The sequence below is a fragment of the Danio rerio genome, chromosome 13 (assembly GCF_049306965.1).
Source record: "Danio rerio strain Tuebingen ecotype United States chromosome 13, GRCz12tu, whole genome shotgun sequence".
In the NCBI taxonomy this organism is placed as follows: domain Eukaryota; kingdom Metazoa; phylum Chordata; class Actinopteri; order Cypriniformes; family Danionidae; genus Danio; species Danio rerio.
The window spans coordinates 56,167,501-56,187,500 of NC_133188.1; the positions used below are offsets into that span (position 1 = coordinate 56,167,501).

The 20,000-nt window shown below is 36.9% G+C and overlaps 1 protein-coding gene across 1 annotated transcript in view; it reads left to right on the forward strand.

The window, feature by feature from the left end:
* stk32c (serine/threonine kinase 32C) overlaps window positions 1–20,000 on the forward strand; it is a 106,057-nt gene that overhangs the window by 29,503 nt on the left and 56,554 nt on the right. Inside the window, exon 2 of the mRNA XM_073920397.1 lies at window positions 7,834–7,889. Coding sequence (XP_073776498.1) covers window positions 7,834–7,889 — 56 coding nt within the window. The remainder of the gene's footprint in view (window positions 1–7,833; window positions 7,890–20,000) is intronic.

The window sequence follows — 20,000 nt, forward strand, 5'->3', positions numbered from 1 at the left end:
ACACGGGGAGAACATGCAAACTCCACACAGAAACACCCACTGACCCAGCCGAGACTCAAACCAGCGACCTTCTTGCTGTGAGGCCACAGTGCTGACCACTGAGACACCGAGCCACACTATACTGAATGTAAACACAGTTAACCTGCATGCATATGTCTATTAAAATGTAAGCCGATACAGTTTTGGGGTGTATTTTGACCAGGAATAGTTTTTGCCTGATTCTCTGTAATGACCATCACTGACCAAACCTTGAGCTGCTGGAAAAGTCTCAACTAGTTTTGACCCTCATTTCTCAAAAGCACTCCGATTCTCAGAGTCCTCAGTGTATATCAGCACGAATAAGCCTCACAGATCCCTCTTTTACAGTGCTATTTTCTCCAGGATGCTCTACAGTAATATATCTGTGCATATAAACCAGATTAGCCAGTACCAAAGACAAAACTGATCAACTAATCTAACAAAACACTGAAGATCACAGTCTAAAAATTACTACATACAAATTGATATGTTGGGGAAAATGTTAATTACAGTTTTAATAAACAGAAAATCAAGAGAAACACAACAATATAGAATATTTAGTCTACATTTTGTTTGTAATTTGTATTGCAATAACTGGTTTAAATGTAAATGTATTATCTTATGTATTCCTAAAGACGCTCAGTGACCAAACTCTCATTTCAGTGCATACAATTGTTTAATATAAGTCTGTGAATGATGTCTCGTGTCTCTCTTCTGTCTCCTGATATGGTTATTCTCATTAGCTGCAGTGCTGTGTGGGACAGATGGAGCTCAGACAGGAAGTGACACTAATGACTTCCTGTGTGTGGGTTTCTGTTCATTCTGTCCACGCTGTCAGTCGTCTGCACATAAACCCTCAACAACATTCTGGAGTTACACACTTATAAATACACAGAACACTGAAATAGCGGATATGCAGAGCTGTTCACCAATTACACGACACAATGTGCTGTCAGTAATATAATCCCTCAGATTACACATCCATGATAAAGTAATCTGACTACCTCTGGATTACATTTAGATTACTTTTGTGCTAACCTTTTTTGATTACATGGTAAAAAAGTGTGATTGGTAATATAACCTCTGAGATTACATGTTTATTTTAAAGTAATCTGATTACATTTAGATTACTTTTGAAATAACCCTTATTCGATTACATGGTAAAAACTAATCGGTAATATAATCTCTCGGATTACACAATAGAAGTAATCAGAAAACTTTTGGATTACATTAGGATTACTTTTGCACTAACACTTATTTGATTACATGGTAAGAACTGCAATCATTTATATAATCTCTCAGATTAAACATGTAAAGTAATCTGATTACTTTTGGATTACATTAGGATTACTTTTGCACTAACCCTTATTTGATTACATGGTACAAACTGTAATCGGTAATATAATCTCTAAGATTACACATTTAAAGTAATCTGATTAATTTTGCACTACATTTAGATTACTTTTGCACTAACCTTATTTGATTACATGGTAGAAACTGTAATCTGTAATCACTTAGATTAAAAAAGTAAAGTAATCGGATTACTTTTGGATAACATTTAGATTACGTTTGCACTAACCTTTATTTGATTACATGGTAAAAATCAAGTCAAGCGTGCCTGTGTGTGTGTGTGTGTGTGTCTTTGTGTGTGTTTGAGTGTGTAAGTGTTGAATATGTGTGAGTCAGGTGTTTGCGTGTGTTGAATGTGTGTGTGTGTTTGTGTTCTATGTGTGTGAAACAGGTGTGTGTGCTGCTATGTGGGCTTGTCTCCATGCGTGTCTGTTTATGTGTTTGTGTGTGTGATGAATGTGTTTGAGTCAGGTGTGTGTGCTGTGCATTTGTGTGTGTGTGTGTGTATTAATTGTGTGTGTGTGTGTGTGTGTGTGTGTGTGTGTATGTGTGTATCTGCAGCATCTCTAAGGGTCTTAGTATTATTGTTGTCTCTGTGGTCCATTAGCAGTGGATTGGAAATCACTCTTGCTTCTGAAGTTTGGCTTTTCTCCAGCAGGACGTGAGCCAGAGATCATACACACATCCGTCTGAGGGCTGCTGACTCAGAGACTCACACACTCACACACAGAAAACACTGAGCCCGAGGCCAGATACACTGCACTATACTCACAAACGCACACACTGCTGCATTATTCTGTGTGTCAGAGCGCATAACAGCACCATGCAGGAGGAGATCATCCTCTACTGTGCTGTATATCAGCCAATGAATCATGCATAAATGTGGGCGGGGCTTAGTCTTTCTCCATTGGCAGCTAATTGGTTGGTTGTGTGTGCTGTTGGTGGATTTTGTGTGAGTGACTCCGCCCTCACAACTATTATGATTATGCTTTGGTTATGTTTAAGTTATATTCATGTTATGTTCACCTATAGACAGGTTATGTTCAGGTTATGTTCACCTTTGTTCAGGTAATGTTCAGGTTATGTTCACATATATTCAGTTTGTTCAGAAGTTATGTTCACCTATAGTCAGGTTATGTTCAAGTTATGTTCTGCTTATGTTTAGGTTAAGTTCAGGTTATGTTCACCTATGTTCAGGTTATGTTCAGGTAATGTTTAGGTTATGTTTACCTATATTCAGGGTTATTTTTGGGTTATGTTTAGGTTATGTTCACCTATATTAAGTTTATGTTCAGATTATCTTAAGGTTATGTTTACCTATATTCAGGTTATGTTCAGGTAATGTTTAGGTTATGTTTACCTATATTCAGGGTTATTTTTGTGTTATGTTTAGGTTATGTTCACCTATATTAAGTTTATGTTCAGATTATCTTCAGGTTATGTTTACCTATATTCAGGTTATGTTTACCTATATTTAGTTTATGTTCAGGTTATCTTCTGGTTATGTTCATCTATATTCAGGTTATGTTCAAGTTATGTTTTGCTTATGTTTAGGTTATATTCAGGTTATGTTCAGATTATGTTCAGGTTATGCTTAGGTTATGTTCACTTATATTCAGGTTATGTCAGGGTTATGTTTAGGTTATGTTTGGAATATGTTCAGATTATGTTCAGGTCATATTCAAATTATTTTCAGGTTATGTTCATTATTATCAGGTTTGTTTTCGGGTTAAGTTTAGGTTATGTTCGGAATATGTTCAGAATTTGTTCAGGTTATACTCAGATTATACTCAGGTTATGTTTATATTATTTTCAGGTTTGTTTTCGGGTTATGTTTAGGTTATATTTAGTTTATGTTCAGATTATGTTCAGCTTTTATTCAGGTTATGTTCAGATTATGTTAGGGTTATGTTCAAGCTATGTTCAAGTAATGTTCTGGTAATCTTTAGGTTATGTTCAGGTTATGTTGAGATTATGTTTGGGCTGTCATAGATTTTATCTTCTATTGTGTTGTGAATCAAATTTAAACAATACAGATGTGCACATTATGTCCAGGTTATGTTTAGGTTATGTTCAGGTTATGTTAAGGTGTTCTTCCAGTTATGCTCCAGTTATATTGTGCATTTTACGTGTATTTTGAGCTTTGTATTTTCTATTGGGATCTGATTGGATGGTTGTGCTTTGCTATTGGTGGATCTCATGTGACTGACAGTGTGACCCCGCCCTCACACAAGTAAACACCAATCAGAATAGAGATACTGATAAAGATTAAAGAATGCATGGCAATTAAACTCTTTGTTAAATAAACAATTCAGTATTTAATTTAGATTTCATGATAATTTAATATCATCATTATCATCATGAACACATGTGTTTTATTGAGGAGCTTTATTGAGACTATGATAGTCTTTATTGAATTCTGGGAAGGTAAAAATACAGACCCTGAGAGTGTGGAATCATTTCCAGCAAACAAATGGCTCAACATTAGTCATCAGAATGACTGCTGTTTTTAAAGCTTGCCCACAGACTCCATTTATTTGCTGTTTAACGCCAAACCTCTTTCTGTGACTAATTCTGTAAACACTGTTCACTTCCAGCTTCACAATTTAATCCAGCCTCAGGGGCAAAATACACACAAAAAAGCAAAGCAGCACTTGCACAGTTAAAATAAATACGGCTGGTGCAATTAACCTGAAATGGGAACATTAAATCAAAGCATTGACTGTAGCATTGCACTTAAATCTGCTCATGTTGCATCAAATACTTTCATATTCACATGTATAATTTGAAATCATCAATGCAAAAATTATAAATGATTTTCAGTATTCTGTATTTCAATGACATGCTTCATATAATGAAATATATTTCAATAATATCTGCAATGTTGAGCTGAGATTAGAATCAACCAGTGAACAATTCAGAAACACATGCATAGTTTAACCATAATAGATTAAAGACAATAGTAGACAAGACAAGCTGTTGAATAATCTTAGCAGAACTTTGATTAAAGCTTTTAAACCACTTCAAATGTTATTTTAAAATTAATTATTTTAATTCTGTACCTCACTAATGTTAGACTGTCTAGATAACAGGCTACAATGTGTGTGTGTCTGAATTTGTGTTTTTGTGACTGTGTAAATGTGTGTATTTGCGACTGTGTGTGTGTGAGACAGTGTAGTATGTTTCTATTTTTGACTCTGCGTGTGTGCGCATGTGTTTTTGTGTGTCTGTGTTTCTGACAGTGTGTTTATGAGTTTGTGTGTGTGCGCTTGTGACTGTGTCTGTGTGTGTTTGTGACAGTGTATTATGTTTCTGTTTTTAACTTTAGTGTGTGTGCGTTTGTGTGTGTGTGGCCTCAGGGTGCAGTAGAAAGCGAGCAGAAAGCATTAGTGAATGAAAAGCTTCTGCTTGATCTGTCCTCAGCTTTGAGTCCTCATGAATGGACGCTTTCAGATGCACAACAGCTTTTCAGAGCACATCAAACCGCTGAAATATGATTTCCATGCTTAAATTAATTTCTAATGAGCTGTGACACACAGCCTTACATCTAAAATACTGGACAGCATCTTCAGTTTGCTTCACATAATGCCACACACTCGTCCATCATTCAACATGGCTCTGAAAACATTGAATAAGAGATATTGGAAATCTGACATTGTAATATTTTATTTTTCTATGATATATATTGCGATATTGAGTTTAATTTTACCAGATGTAATAAATATGACAGCACATAATATTAGACTAGATATTCTTCAAGACACTAGTGTTCAGCTTAAAGTGACATGTAAAGGCTTCACTAGGGTAATTAGGGTAAAGTTAGGGTAATTAGGCAAGTCATTGAATAACAGTGGTTTGTTCTGGAGACAATCCAACACTAATATTGCTGAAGGGGCGAATAATATTGACCTTAACATGACTTGAAATCTATTAAAAACTGTGTATTTAAAACTGTGGAGAGCAATACCTAGTTCTATCACTGGGTGTCAAACTGACATACTGCACCTTTAAAAAGCTCACACAAACACAGGCCCTAAAAACAAACATTTTGGTAACATTACGGTTAAACATTGACAAATCATGTGCGTTTTCAAATGGGTCAATTATAATAGCGGTTTGACATTACAGATTCTGCCATGTGACTATTGCAGATGCACACACTGCGATATCGATGCTGAAACCATAGATTGTGCAGCCCTAATGCATGTGTGTGTCATATTTAGTTTGCTGATGCGTTAGATATGATAATGTGATTATGATCCTCGGGTATATGGTGAATATATTCTGCTGACGGAAACAGAAACACTGGCGCTGAGTGAAGGTCGAATCGATGTGGCGTTTTCACACACGCCGGTGTTTTTATGAGATGAAGTATTGATTGATCAGATTCTGATGAACAAACACTCTCAATGCTTCTGTTGTTCTTCAGATACAGCTGTGTGAAGACTGAAAAACAGCAAATGTGTACAGTTTATACCGGAGAAACAAAAACACACTTGTAGCATCAGCATATAGATTGTAACTGTTGTAATATGTTTTGGTCTTGTATAAAGCTTAGTGGATGTTGAGGCTATTTTTACAACTACAATGGAGGGAAATATTTATCCTCCTTAAAATATTTCCCAAATGATGTTGAACAGATTCAGTAAATGTTCACAGTATTTCCTCTAATATTTTTATTTCTCGAGAAAGTTTTAAAAATTAAGTAATTTGAATGTCAGTATTATAAGCCCCCTTTAGCAATATTAGTTTTGGATTGTCTCCAGAACAAACCATTGTTATACAATAACAGCGTATAGCCTAATACCCAATACCCTAACTTTACCCTAATTACCCTAGTGAAGCCTTTACATGTCACTGTAAGCTGAACACTAGTGTCTTGAAGAATATCTAGTCTAATATTATGTGCTGTCATCATGACAAAGAGAAAATAAATCAGTTATTAGAGATGAGTTATTAAAGTTATTATGATTAGAGATGTGCTGAAACAATCTCCTCTCAGTTAAACAGAAATTGGGGGAAAAATAAAAATGTAACAACAGGTCTAATAGTTCTGTTTTCTTGGGTATGTCTATCTCCTCTTAATTGCCAACAGATTTTGTTGCCGTTTGAGAATACTCCCATGTCATATCATCTTACAAATATATAATATGATTGCATTGTTTTTATCGTGCTCTGGGAAAATTGGCTAATATATTACCAACTCTCCCACAGTGGATTCGTAATGTTATCTTCTTCCAAAAGTGTGGTGATTCTACAGTTACTATGGTAACACAACAAACTATAGTGATTGATCTGTTGTGGTGATTCTACAGTTGCTATGGTAACACAACAAACTATAGTGATTGATCTGTTGTGGTGATTCTACAGTAACTATGGTAACACAACAAACTATAAAGATTAATCTGTTGTATTGATTCTACAGTTACTATGGTAACACAACAACTATAGTAATTGATCTGTTGTGGTGATTCTACAGTTACTATGGTAACACAACAACTATAGTAATTGATCTGTTGCCGGGATTCTGCAGTTGCTATTGGTAACACCACATTTATAGTAATTGATCTATTGTGGTGACTCTACAGTTGCTATGGTAACACAACAAACTATAGTGATTGATCTGTTGTGGTAATTCTACAGTTGCTATGGTAACACAACAACTATAGTAATTGATCTTTTGTATTGATTCTACAGTTACTATGGTAACACAACAACTATAGTAATTGATCTGTTGTGGTGATTCTACAGTTACTATGGTAACACAACAGCTATAGTAATTGATCTGTTGCCGGGATTCTGCAGTTGCTATTGGTAACACCACATTTATAGTAATTGATCTATTGTGGTAACTCTACAGTTGCTATGGTAACACAACAAACTATAGTGATTGATCTGTTGTGGTGATTCTACAGTTGCTATGGTAACACAACAACTATAGTAATTGATCTGTTGTATTGATTCTACAGTTACTATGGTAACACAACAACTATAGTAATTGATCTATTGTGGTGATTCTACAGTTACTATGGTAACACAACAACTATAGTAATTGATCTGTTGCCGGGATTCTGCAGTTGCTATGGTAACACCACATTTATAGTAATTGATCTATTGTGGTGACTCTACAGTTGCTATGGTAACACAACAAACTATAGTGATTGATCTGTTGTAATGATTCTACAGTTGCTATGGTAACACATCATTAGTAATTGATCTGTTCCGGTGATTCTACAGTTGCTAAGGTAACACAACAACTAAAGTAACACAACAAATGTAGCAATATAAACAAAGTTTATAAGTGTATTTGGTTTGAGTGTGTGGTTCAGCAGAGCAGTATCAACATGAGTGTGGGAGTTATTTAGGTTTACATTAACATCATGCTTGATGATTGACTTTTCTGTTCAGGATGCTTTATTGTCATAACATTCACCTTTATTGATCTCCTTTTCCTTCTCTTTGCAGTGAATTTCGATCACTTTCAAATCCTGCGAGCCATTGGGAAAGGCAGCTTTGGGAAGGTAAGAGGATTCATTCACATCTGCCATATGCAAACACCACAAAGATGAATAAATGACACTAAAATCCCGTTCCTCATCAGTGTTTCTGTTTACTTTACACTACAGAGCACGTATTCCAACAAAATATCATAATGCTAAAGTAGATCATAACCTGCAGATCTAGATGAAAACCAAATAATGACTGCGTCAGTCCTAAATTTACGACTCTTAAATATTTGATCCAGGAGCATTTCACTCAGTGCTAAAACTACACTGTAAAGTCAGGGTTAGCTTATTTGAGGAAACTGATTGCAACAAACCATTTAAGATAAAAACTAATCCTAATGAGTACTGGGAACTAAAAATGAACTGGGAAGTAAATGAAGCAATTTGAGCACAGTAAAACCCAATAAATGAGGAGAACTTAAACCAACTGAGTACTTTAAAACCCAATGAATTAAGACAACTCAAACCGTTTGAGGAAGCCGATTGCCACAAACCATTTGAGTTAAACTAATCTAAAAGTACTGTGAACTCAATCCATTTAAGCTGAAGTAATGAGGTATTTTATTATCTCAGCACTGAGTTAATAACTCGTGACAAATAAGTAGAATTAACTTTCAGTCTTGTTCAGCACATGTTTTACACAGCAGATGTCCTTCCAGCTGCAACCTAGTACTGGGAAACACCCATACACACTCAAATCACACTCATACACTACGACCAGTGTAGTTGATCAGTTCCTGTGGGGGAAACCAGAGCACCCAGAGGAAACCCACACCAACACGGGGAGAACATGCAAACTCCACACAGAAACACCAACTGACCCAGCCCAGCGACCTTCTTGCTGTGAGGCAATTGTGCTACCCACTGCACCACTGCGCTGCCCCACACTGAAATATATTTATTTAAGTATTGTAGGGTGTCATGTGAAAATGTGATTTACAGGAGGGCAAATAATTTAGCCTTGAATGATGTGTTTAATCAGAGTTTTCCCTTAATTACTTAAGCATCTATAACATTGATTATTTTGAGCTATAATTTTGAGCATTATAAACTGTAGATGATGGATAATAAAGCCCCAGATAATAATAAAGATACATGACCTGTGAATGTAGTCTAAAATATTCAGCAACTGTTTGGGAAGGGCATTTTTGAGAAAGTGCCTCAGACGGTGAGGGAGAGAAGGACCCTGATAGAGTCTCATTTTGCATGCTATCTTCACCAAATTTGAAATAAAAACTCATGAGACACTTGGCTTTCAAGTTTTTTTATTTTACATTACATTAATGTTTTTCTGTGTTTGTATATGGATAAACAAATATTGAACACAAAACAGTTTTCTCTCTCATGACTTCATAATGCATAACTTTTGATATTTTTTAACATGTAACTTCCCCTTTCACCACGGTAAAGCTCAAAGTGTCTTCTTTACAATGAAAGCTGATTTGTGTTTGTAGCTTACTGGAGTCAGGAACTGGTACTATTTAAAGTTAGGTAGGTGTAAATCCCCAAAATTGAGCGCAAGACAAATGTGCAGAGTAAAACACGAGGAGAGTGCTGATTTAATGCCTGTATCAGAGCTCAATCTGCATCTTCTTCAGTGGAGTTTTAGAGATAGATGAATAAATGGAGCTGTGGACGAGCCTCCTGTGACTACAATCAGACTCTGGGTAATTCAGACTCTAATTACCCTGCGCTCTCGTTATCTGAAACCGGCCCGCGCTCAGATTTACCGCTTAAATAGGCCTTAAGTAATTACAATTCAATTTTTCCATTAATCTGGAGCACAGTGGTTAATTAATTAAAGACGTGTGCCTGTGTGTGTGTGCGTGTGTGTGTGCGTGTGTGTGTGTGTCGTGGGAGATCTATCCTGCGAGTGACCAGAGGCGGATCACTCTGAGATTTACTCACAGACACTTGATGATCAGAGAACTGCGGTCACATTAGAGTTTGAGCATGAGAAAAGATGTTGTGCGATGCTGTGAAAAGAGGCAGGATAAACCAAGCGATTAGCCATGGAGCGATTGCTGCATCTTTTACATTTCTGTACAGAGACGTCACGCTTTATTACACAGCTCCACTTTATTAAAGTCGCAATCAAATGAAAATGGAGCTTTCTTATTTGTGTATAGCACTTGCCATACATGATGTAGTTCTACTAGTACTACTACCGACAAAGACTACTACAACTACTATTACTATGACTACTACTACGACGACAACTACTATTAATACTACTATGTCAAGAACAACTACTACTCGCTATAATCTTCTATGTGAAGTTACTGACAAAACCTACATTGTAAAAGCGCAATAAAAGATAAACTGAATTAAATACTAATATGATGACTACAACAACAACTACTACTACTACTACTACATCGACAAAGACTACTACCACTACTATAGCAACAACTACTACTATGACTACTACTACTACTACAACATCGACAAAGACTACTACCACTACTATAGCAACAACTACTACTACTATGACTACTACTACTACTATGATGACTACTACTATGACGGTGACTACTACTATTACTAGGATGACAACTACTACCACTACAATGAAGACTACTACTATAACGACTTCTACCACTTCTACTACTACTACTACTACTATGATGACTACAATTAAGACTACTATGTCGATGACTACTACTGCTCGCTATAATCGTCTATGTGAAGTTACTTTGACACAATCTACATTGTAAAAGCGCTATAAAAATAAAGATGAATTGAATACTAAGATGATGACTACTACGACGACTACTACTATGACGACGACAACTACTACAACGATGATGACTACTATGACGATGACTACTACTACAACAACAACTACTACTACTACGTACTACTACTGCACTTCATTATTTTGGATAAATTAATTTGCTCTCATAACCTTCAATCAAATTCACCACTGGTCACATGCAATGCCTTTAGGGTGGGGCTATGAGCCATTTAAGTCGGGGTTATTGGTCATTCAGGGCGGAGCTATCAGTCCTTTGGGCCAAATCTATCAGTTACTTAGGGTGTGGCTTTCAGTCATTTAGGGTGGAGCTATCAGTCCATTAGGGTGGGGCCATCATTCATGTGGGGCGGGGCTATCATTACCTTCAGGCAGGGCTATCAGTCCTTTTAGGGCGGGGCTATCAGTGCTTTATGGTGAGTCTTTCAGTGCTTTAGGGCAGGGCTATCAGTTCTTTAGGGTGGAGCTATCAGTCCTTTGGGGGAGGGCTATCAGTCTTTTAGGGTGGGGCTATAAGTCCTTTAGGTCGGGGCTATCAGTTCTTTAGGGCCAAGATATTAGTCCTTTAGGGCGGGGTTATAAGTTATTTAGGGTGGAGCTATCAGTCCATTAGGGTGGGGCCATCATTCATGTAGGGCGTGGCTATCATTACCTTAAGGCAGGGCTATCAGTCCTTTTAGGGCGGGGCTATAACTTATTTAGAGTGGGCTGTCAGTCCTTAAGGGGAAGGCTATCAGTCTTTTAGGGCCAGGATGTCAGTCCTTTAGGGCGGGGCTATCAGTGTTTTAGGGTGGGGCTGTAAGTCCTTTAGAGGAGGGCTAGTAGTCCTTTAGGGTGGAGCTATCAGTGTTTTAGGGTGGGGCTGTAAGTCCTTTAGAGGAGGGCTAGTAGTCCTTTAGGGTGGGGCTATCATTCCTTTAGGGTGGTGCTATCAGTTCCTTATGGCGAGGCTTTACGTTCTTTAGGGTGGGGCTATCAGTCCTTTAGGGTGTGGCTATCAGTCCTTTAGGGCGGGGCTATCAGTTCTTTAAGGGACAAAGCTTTCGATCCTTTAGGTCGCGGTTATCAGTTCTTTAGGGCCAGGAATTCAGTTCTTTAGGGTGGGAATATGAGTTCTTTAGGGTGGAGCTGTCAGTCCTTTAGGGTGGTGCTATCAGTCCTTTAGGGTAGTGCTATTAGTCATTTAGGGTGGGGCTATCATTCCTTTAGGGTGGTGCTATTTGTTCTTTAAGGTGAGTCTATCAATCCTTTAGTGCAGGGCTATCAGTTCTATAACGTGGAGCTATCAGTCATCTGGGCAGTCATTTATTAGCAGGTATTGTATCATAATTTACAACTCTGAAAACAGAACTCTTCTCAACATCTGAATTGTTGGAGGAAAGATCATAGTCCCAAAATGCAATTCAACAGCATGAATAAAAAATGAATCAAAAAATAGTGAAAACTGTTAATTGACTGATATATTTGTGTACAGTGTGTGAAAATAAAGCAGCATTTGTCAGCCTAATAATCTCTCTCTGCTGTAATACAGTGGGCGCTTGGTAAATCCAACAGCAGCACTGATTCATCATATCACCAAATACAGCTTATTCCTGGAAGATGTTTGGCAGCTGATCAGGATGACGGAGAGGATCAGATTATCAGTAATATTGTGTTCTTTCTGGAAATAAGAGAGTTTCTGCTGCTCTTTAATAAATCAGCATCTCAGTGTCTGATAATCCTCCTCATCACGTCTCCTGCTGCTCTTCATCCTCTCTTCATGACAGCAATAATCATAAAAACATGAAGAATTGAGGCTTTCACCTGTGCGTCCTCCAGAGCTGAAACACACACACCTGCTTTATAAAGCTGAAACACACACACACACACACCTGCTTTATAAAGCTGAAACACACACACACCTGCTTTAATGCACAGCTCTGCAGTTTGCTGACTGTACACGTGTGTGTTCAGACTGGATGTTGTGAATGTAATAGTGAATATTATTGTTTGGTGTTGTGAAGTCAGTTATTCTGAGAGGAATATTTCAGCTTCACTTACACAGAGTCCTCCCATTCTCACATGTCATATTTCCTATTTAATTTCAACTCATAGTTAATTTATCTATGTGTGTGCACGTTACTCTGTGTGTGTGTGTGTGTGTGTGTGTGTGTGTGTGTTTGTGTTACACTGCGTGTGTGCAACTCTGTGTGTTTGAGTATTTACACTGTGAGTGTGTGTGTGTGTGTGTGTGTGTGTGCGTACATTGTGTGTTTGCATACGACAAATGCTACAACGACTTAATAACTCTGTGAAATCAACTGTAGCCCAGTATTAAAATAAAACGAATCTCGTCATATTCAGCTTTCACATGAGCTCATTAGCATCTTCTTTACTTCATAAATGTTATATATTAATTTAATATTTCAAATACACTCAACAAATGAATACAATAGACAGGTTATAGTGCAGATCATTTCTAGTTCACAGCGTGATGCAGATCACATCATGTAGTGGATTTAATTAGCAAGTGTTTTCATTTTAAACTCTAATTAAGGTCCCATTGCTTCTGATTATTAATGCCTGTTTGAACATCTATAACTTTATATTCTCAAGGCGGAAACTCTCCAAACTTTAATCGCATGAAGGGTTTGTGACTAATTGCCTTTCTTGTAATTTGGGGATAAATAGGATGTATGGTTGCCTGGCAACAAGCAGTTTGCAGCACTAACAGCAGTTTGAGCAGATGATAAACGTGCGCCGTCGCTTTAAGAAACTGCTGGAAATCTGATGCCTTTCTGATATACTCCGCATTAAAAAATAATACTATCTAAACATTCTTACATCAATAATACAGAGCTTTTACTGGTATGAATAAATCATTTCGATTGAAGTGAGTTTGGCCAGAAAAGTCATGTTTATTTCACTGAGACCACTTCAGGGGTCATTTCTGTTTCAAGCACGTGTTCATTTATTTCTCGAAATATCTGACACTAGGCTTCTGCAGTAAATAGTAGTGTTTTGGTGACTGTCGCTTTAAATTTAAATTAGATCTTCAGTGTGGATGTGTGCTTGATTCTTCTGTCAGTCTACGTCACTCCTGTCTCTGTTCATCATCACCTCCACATCTAATGCTCTTAGTCTATGCTGACATCATCTTCAGCAGCTCAAACACTCTAATGGCTAATGGACAGACGGCTGCTTCTCACTCAGGCCTGCTGGACATGCAAATGAGATGCAGAGATAGGCACTAGTGGGCGGGGCTTCCCCCTCTGATGACACGTACAAAGGGAGAATGTCAATCACAGTGATTCTGCATCAAGTCTGATTAGAACAAACACAATTAACTCATGATGAGTATCAGAGACTGCTGGAGATACTCACACACACACACACACACACACACACACACACACACAGASACACACACACACACACACACACACACACACACACACACACACACACACACACACACACACACACACACACACACACACACACACACACACACACACACACACACACGCGCTACTGGGGTTAAACCCTGCATAAAAGTGTGTTGTGCATAATAGCTGCCCTTTAACACCTCCATTTCAGACAGTGGGCACAAATGCATTTGCTATTTAATAAACAAGAAATGAAAGATGAGAATGACGCCTGCTCCAGACTAAAATTACCACAAAATAAAATACACTAGTGACTAGTGTGCATGATCGAGCTCTACATGGCCGTCTTCTCTGTCTCTGTGATGCGCTTTATATTGGTTAATTTTTAATATCCGGCTGGTTGCAGGTCTGTTGTAAGCACAGATGTGCTCTCTCTCTCTCTCTGTGTGTGTGTGTGTGTGAGAGAGAGAGTGTCTTTGTGCAGATACGTTGATAAGGTGCAAGATAACTGACGTGTGTGTGTGTGTGTGTGTGTGTGTGTGTGTGTGTGTGTGTGTGTGTGTGTGTGTGTGTGTGTGTGTGTGTGTGTGTCTGCGCAGATGAGCTGTTTGGGTGTAGGATGATTGATTTGTGTACGTGTGTGTGTGTGTGTGAGAGAGAGAGAGTGTCTTTGTGCAGATACGTTGGTACAGATGTTACTACTTCAATGTGTTCCTTGTGCCGCCATTCATACCGCGGCGACGGCGGTACTTGATGCACCAGCAGCATTTGACCGCTGGGTGGCACTTTAACCACAGATATTCAGCTTTGCCTTTTCACAATGCTAAACAGACTGTTCTGTAGGCGTAGCTTACTGTATGTGATGTGATGTGTTCAATTAAAATATAATTTTAATTTAGTTTTTCTGGTAATAGACATGCTCTTACACTATACTATGCTGCAGAAAAGATACATGGTGAGAAGTCAAAAAGCAAATATAAGAAATAAGTTATTAGCCTTCAGTGCCCGATTAAATTGCGTTGGGGTGAAAATAATGTTTTGATTTCTTTGACTATCATGGCAATGTTATTATCTCAAATCTTAAACGTGCGCATATAAAAAACAGCAAAATAATATAGATTATTCTGCCGGTAGAGCACATCACCTCACAGTTGTGAACTTGCGATCACCTCAACTTACATTTAAAATTTGTTTACCTGGTTTATTGTAAACTTTTTAAGTGCAAAGAGGATTCGTTTTGGAAAATAGAATTGAAGAAATGAAAGACAACTGAAGTGAAAGCATAAACATTCAGTACAAATAAGTAGTCTGAAATAAATAAATAAATAAATAAATAAATAAATAAATAAATAAATAAATAAATAAATAAATAAAGCAGTCTTTTAGTCTAAATATAGGGGGATGTAGTTTGCTATTTTGATAGGACTAAGACAAGATATTTTCATTTATGTTTTTAATTTACGTTTTTATTTACATTTTCGTTGTTGATTATATTTTACTATCTCATTTTATGTTTCAATTATAGTACATAATAATAAACGAATAATGAAAATAAATAAATAATGAAAATAGGACATAAATTAAGTCTGGCAGGTTTATTTTTAATAATTTAGTTTCAGTTCCGTTTTTTTGTTTCAAAACGTCAATGTTCTGCTTTAAAGTATAACGGTTTTGTTTTGTTTTTTTACTTAATGGCTCAGTAAGTTTGTATTTTAATTTCATATTCAGTCACCTTGCATATGCGTGTGAAATATAATGCCGCATAACCGCGGAAAAAGAAGAAAAGGCTGTCAGTTAAAGCTAATCAAAATTAGCTATATTAAAATACAGCATGTTAATACAGGCAGAGTGTGAACAAACTCAAGGCTAAGATATGCGCTTGTTTTTTTAATGCATTTAAAAATAAATGCTATATAAATAAATGTTTTTTTTTTTTTTTTTTTTACTTTTTTTGTATGGTAAAGGACAATGCACATTATGTTATTGATGTAAACTTAGGCTAAAACTTACCATTGATAAACGTGACCTACCTCAAGCAGATCACTTAAAGTGTAATAAAAATAATGTTGCCGCAGGACATAAACGAAGTCCCGCAAGTTTATTTTTAATAATTTAGTTTCAGTACTATTAACTTTTTTTTTCTCAAAACATCAATAGCACCTTCAATAATCTAAACATTAAAGATAGACCGCAAGATGTGTTGAGTGGCTATATGTGGTGAAGAACGATGGCAAAGCTAAGTGTGATTATTGTAATAAACTAATAAGTTATAAAGCAGAGAGTCCCGACCAACAGGACTGACTTAGCATGTGCGGTTGGCTCATTCTTCACGAATATAGAATTAAAATAATGGCGCGTTAGGTTCATTGTGCATCCCGCAGGTGCAACCAACAAGGTTTGTGCATTTTAGTTTAACTTTTTGGAGCGTTATAAGCAGCTCGGTGTTAGTTTTTAATTAAATATATCGAGCCGAAACTAAGCAGCGCATTCTCTCCGCCTCCTCCTTTATAACCAGCGGGACACGCTACTGAAGCAGGAGAGACACTCCGTCGTTCATAATCTTAGCTGATGTGTCGGAGTCGAAAGAATATATCAAAGAGGAATGTTCTTTTTACAGTGCCGATATGTTTAATCTTTTTTTCCCTGTCATTTCTCTTCAGCAAATTATATTTTTAAAGCTGCTTGATTCTTTTAAAACCGAAAGCAGAGCCCGTCAATTGGTGTTTTTCATAAGATACTCCTTTATTAATGTTTTATTTTATGAGTGTCTTTAATGTGCTTTTTAATAGTTTTATTTTATTCAAAGCAGCGCCTAAAAGCGAATTTATCCTCAAATCGTGGCATGAGAGCGATGTCATGTCGCATATATTGCCTTTTTTTCTGATCTTTTTGCACAAAGGTTTTAATCAAAAGACAGGTAATTTAATTACTTTTGATATGCTAAAATATTTGTTAAATAAATTTTATTTAAAAAAGGCATATGCAATGTGCTCTGACGGGTAAAATCAGATTCTTTCTCTCTTTCAAGTTCAAAGCAAATTTGAATGCCAAAGGATTTTAGATGCATATACAAGACTATATGTAGTATATTAACATCAACAAATTAATAAAATAAGTAGCAAATGAGAAATAAATGACAGACAAGTTGATAAAAACAGACATTATCTCTAAAAGTTATCAGAATTGCAAGATTAAAACAGCTGAATATAGGCCTAAAATAAATCTAGAAAGCTTGCGCACTGATATTTATTCTTTTTTTTTTCGAATAACGAACAATTTCAACCGCGGGGAGATACCGACAGCTTGATTTGCAGTATTTTCTAACATGTTAGAAGAGGGCAGCGGACATGGCTGCCGGTGGGGAAGCGGCTGTGCCCTCAGCAGCTGATTGAGACGGAGCTGCATATCAAGTGCACTAAATAGGGCTCAACCTGTGCAGTGCACATGCCCTTTTTAGTCTTGGATAGAAAGTGCCCTTCCAAATCAAAAGTGCCCCCGCGACGCGGCACACCCTCGGTCCCGCCCTTCAGTAGGCGCGCAACAACACCGCTCTTGACAACACCACGTCAACACCGCTCTTCAGTACTCGCGCAACAACAACCCCCATATTTGTTTGCACTACTGCCCTTTTTGCCCTTTTTGTCTTGTTTGTGAGACGCGACGCTGCACTGCTTTGGCAAAACGAACGTACAGTTACTTGTCATGCCAATAAAGCACCTCAAATGTGAAAATGTGAAAATAGCCTAGGCAACAAATAAATAGTAGTCTAATAATAACAAAAAATGCCATTTTCATTTTCATACAATAGGCCTATGTGTGGGTTTTGACAATATGTGTTTAATTAAGCTATAAAGATTTGCCTATCAGATGAAATGCATAGTAAAATATGAAATAAATGTCTCTTTTGCTGAATATTTAATTAATCTATATAATATTTTAAAAATCAACTCCTTTTTGCCCAGAGAAAGAGGCGCGCGGCACTAGCGGACATGGGGTGCTTTCCCAAAAAAAGACGTACATAACTTGCGGCTGAACTATGCACAGTTTGGGGAAAAAAAGGATATAGTGATGCATGTTTCCCAAAACCCCTAGTTTCTCTGTCGCAGATCCATCATTTGAATCACGTTATAAATAAAACGCACATAATGATAAAGCACACCATCATCACGAGGGCAATTAAATAAAGACAACCTAAACATATTTTTAATTGTTTATTTATGTAATGTGAGTTTTTATAACTTTGTTCTTTAAATTATTTCAATATAACTTAGGCTATTCTATCTTGATGACACCATAAAAGGCCTTCAATGCATTGATATAGGTAATAGGGATACAATGAAAAGCCGATTTCACTATTGACCCTGTTTTTAATTGACTGCTTCCCAACGCCGCAATTCTGTTGCGCGAAAAAAAGCTGCTGCAAATAAGCAAATTTATGACAATACACATTTAATAGTTTCATGATGCTGGTGTGCTTCATCTGCGTGATTCTGATTTGACATTCTTCCGCTAAACTTGCTCTGTGTTGAGGTGTGAATGGGCTGTGCTCTTTGCTATTGATGCTAAGGCATCAACGTGTAAATGAGCTATAGTTCTCTTTGCAACTTTCAATTTTGAGGTGGGGGAAGTGGGAAGAGGCAATTCAAATGTACCATCTCTAAAAATAAAAAGGTCGCTTACGCGGAATTTGTGTTTAAAGATTATTACCTTATTTTTATTTTATTATTATTAATTTATTCATTCATTCTTCATTCATTTTCTTTTCGATTTAGTCCCTTTATTAGTCTGTGATCGCCACAGCGGAATGAACCGTCAACTTATCCAGCATATGTTTTACGCAGTGGATGGCTTCGGGACGGAGTGAAAGGAAAGGCGGAATTTGCCCCAAGTCTGGGAAAGATGGCTTGCCGTAATTACACTAGTTTTCCTATCGCACACATGCGCCAAACACATAAACAAATAAATAAAAAAGGGAAAGAAAACATCTAGCCTTGAGGTCTTTTTGCTTATAATCGCCCTTATGTTTCCGTTTTAAATGTAAGGCTGTTGCATAAAATAATACAATTTTAATTTATAAGTTACTTTGCTGCGTCCCCCTTGATGTTACAATAACGCATAATAATCTACACACCATATTAAAGACACAGCAGACATAAAGGTTGTGTGTGAGAGCCCGAGCAAAAAAGGATCAGAAATTGATCACGCACGCACAGGAAAAAAGGCAATTATGCAACACATGACATGCATTGCTCTCAATTGACGGGCTCTGCTTTCTGTTTTAACATAATCAAGCAGCTTAAAAAATAATTTGATGAAGAGAAATGACAGGAAAAAAAGTAATAAAAAAATAAAAAGATTAAACGTATCGGGACTGTTAAAAGAACATTCCTCTTTAATATATTCTTTCGACTCAGATACATCAGCTAAGATTATGAATGATGGAGTAGGCTATCTCTCCTGCTTGCCTCAGCAGCGTGTGTCCAGCTGGTTATGAACGAGGAGGTGGAGAGAATGCGCTGTTTAGTTTCGGTTTGATATAAAAACTAACACCGAACTGCTTATAACGCTCAAAAAGTTAAACTAAAATGCACAACCCTTGTTGGTTGCACCCGCAAGTTGTGTTATTTATATTTGTGGCTGTTAAGTTATATATATATTGAGATACTGAGCCATTACAAGTAAAAAAAACAACAACAAAAAACTAAAATTTTACTTTAAAGAAGAACAGACGTTTTGAGAAAAAAAACTGAACAGAACTGGAACTAAATTATTAAAACTAAACTTGCAGGACTTCGTTTATGTCCTGCGGCAACTTTATTTTTATAACACTTTTTTTTTGCCCCGAGTCTGGGAAAGATGGCTTGCCGTCATTACTCCGATCGCACACGAGTTACATGCGTCAAACACATAAATAAATAAATAAATAAATAAATAAATAAATAAATAAGGGAAAGAAAACATCTAACCTTATAGGCTGAGGTCTTTTTGCTTATAATCGCCCTT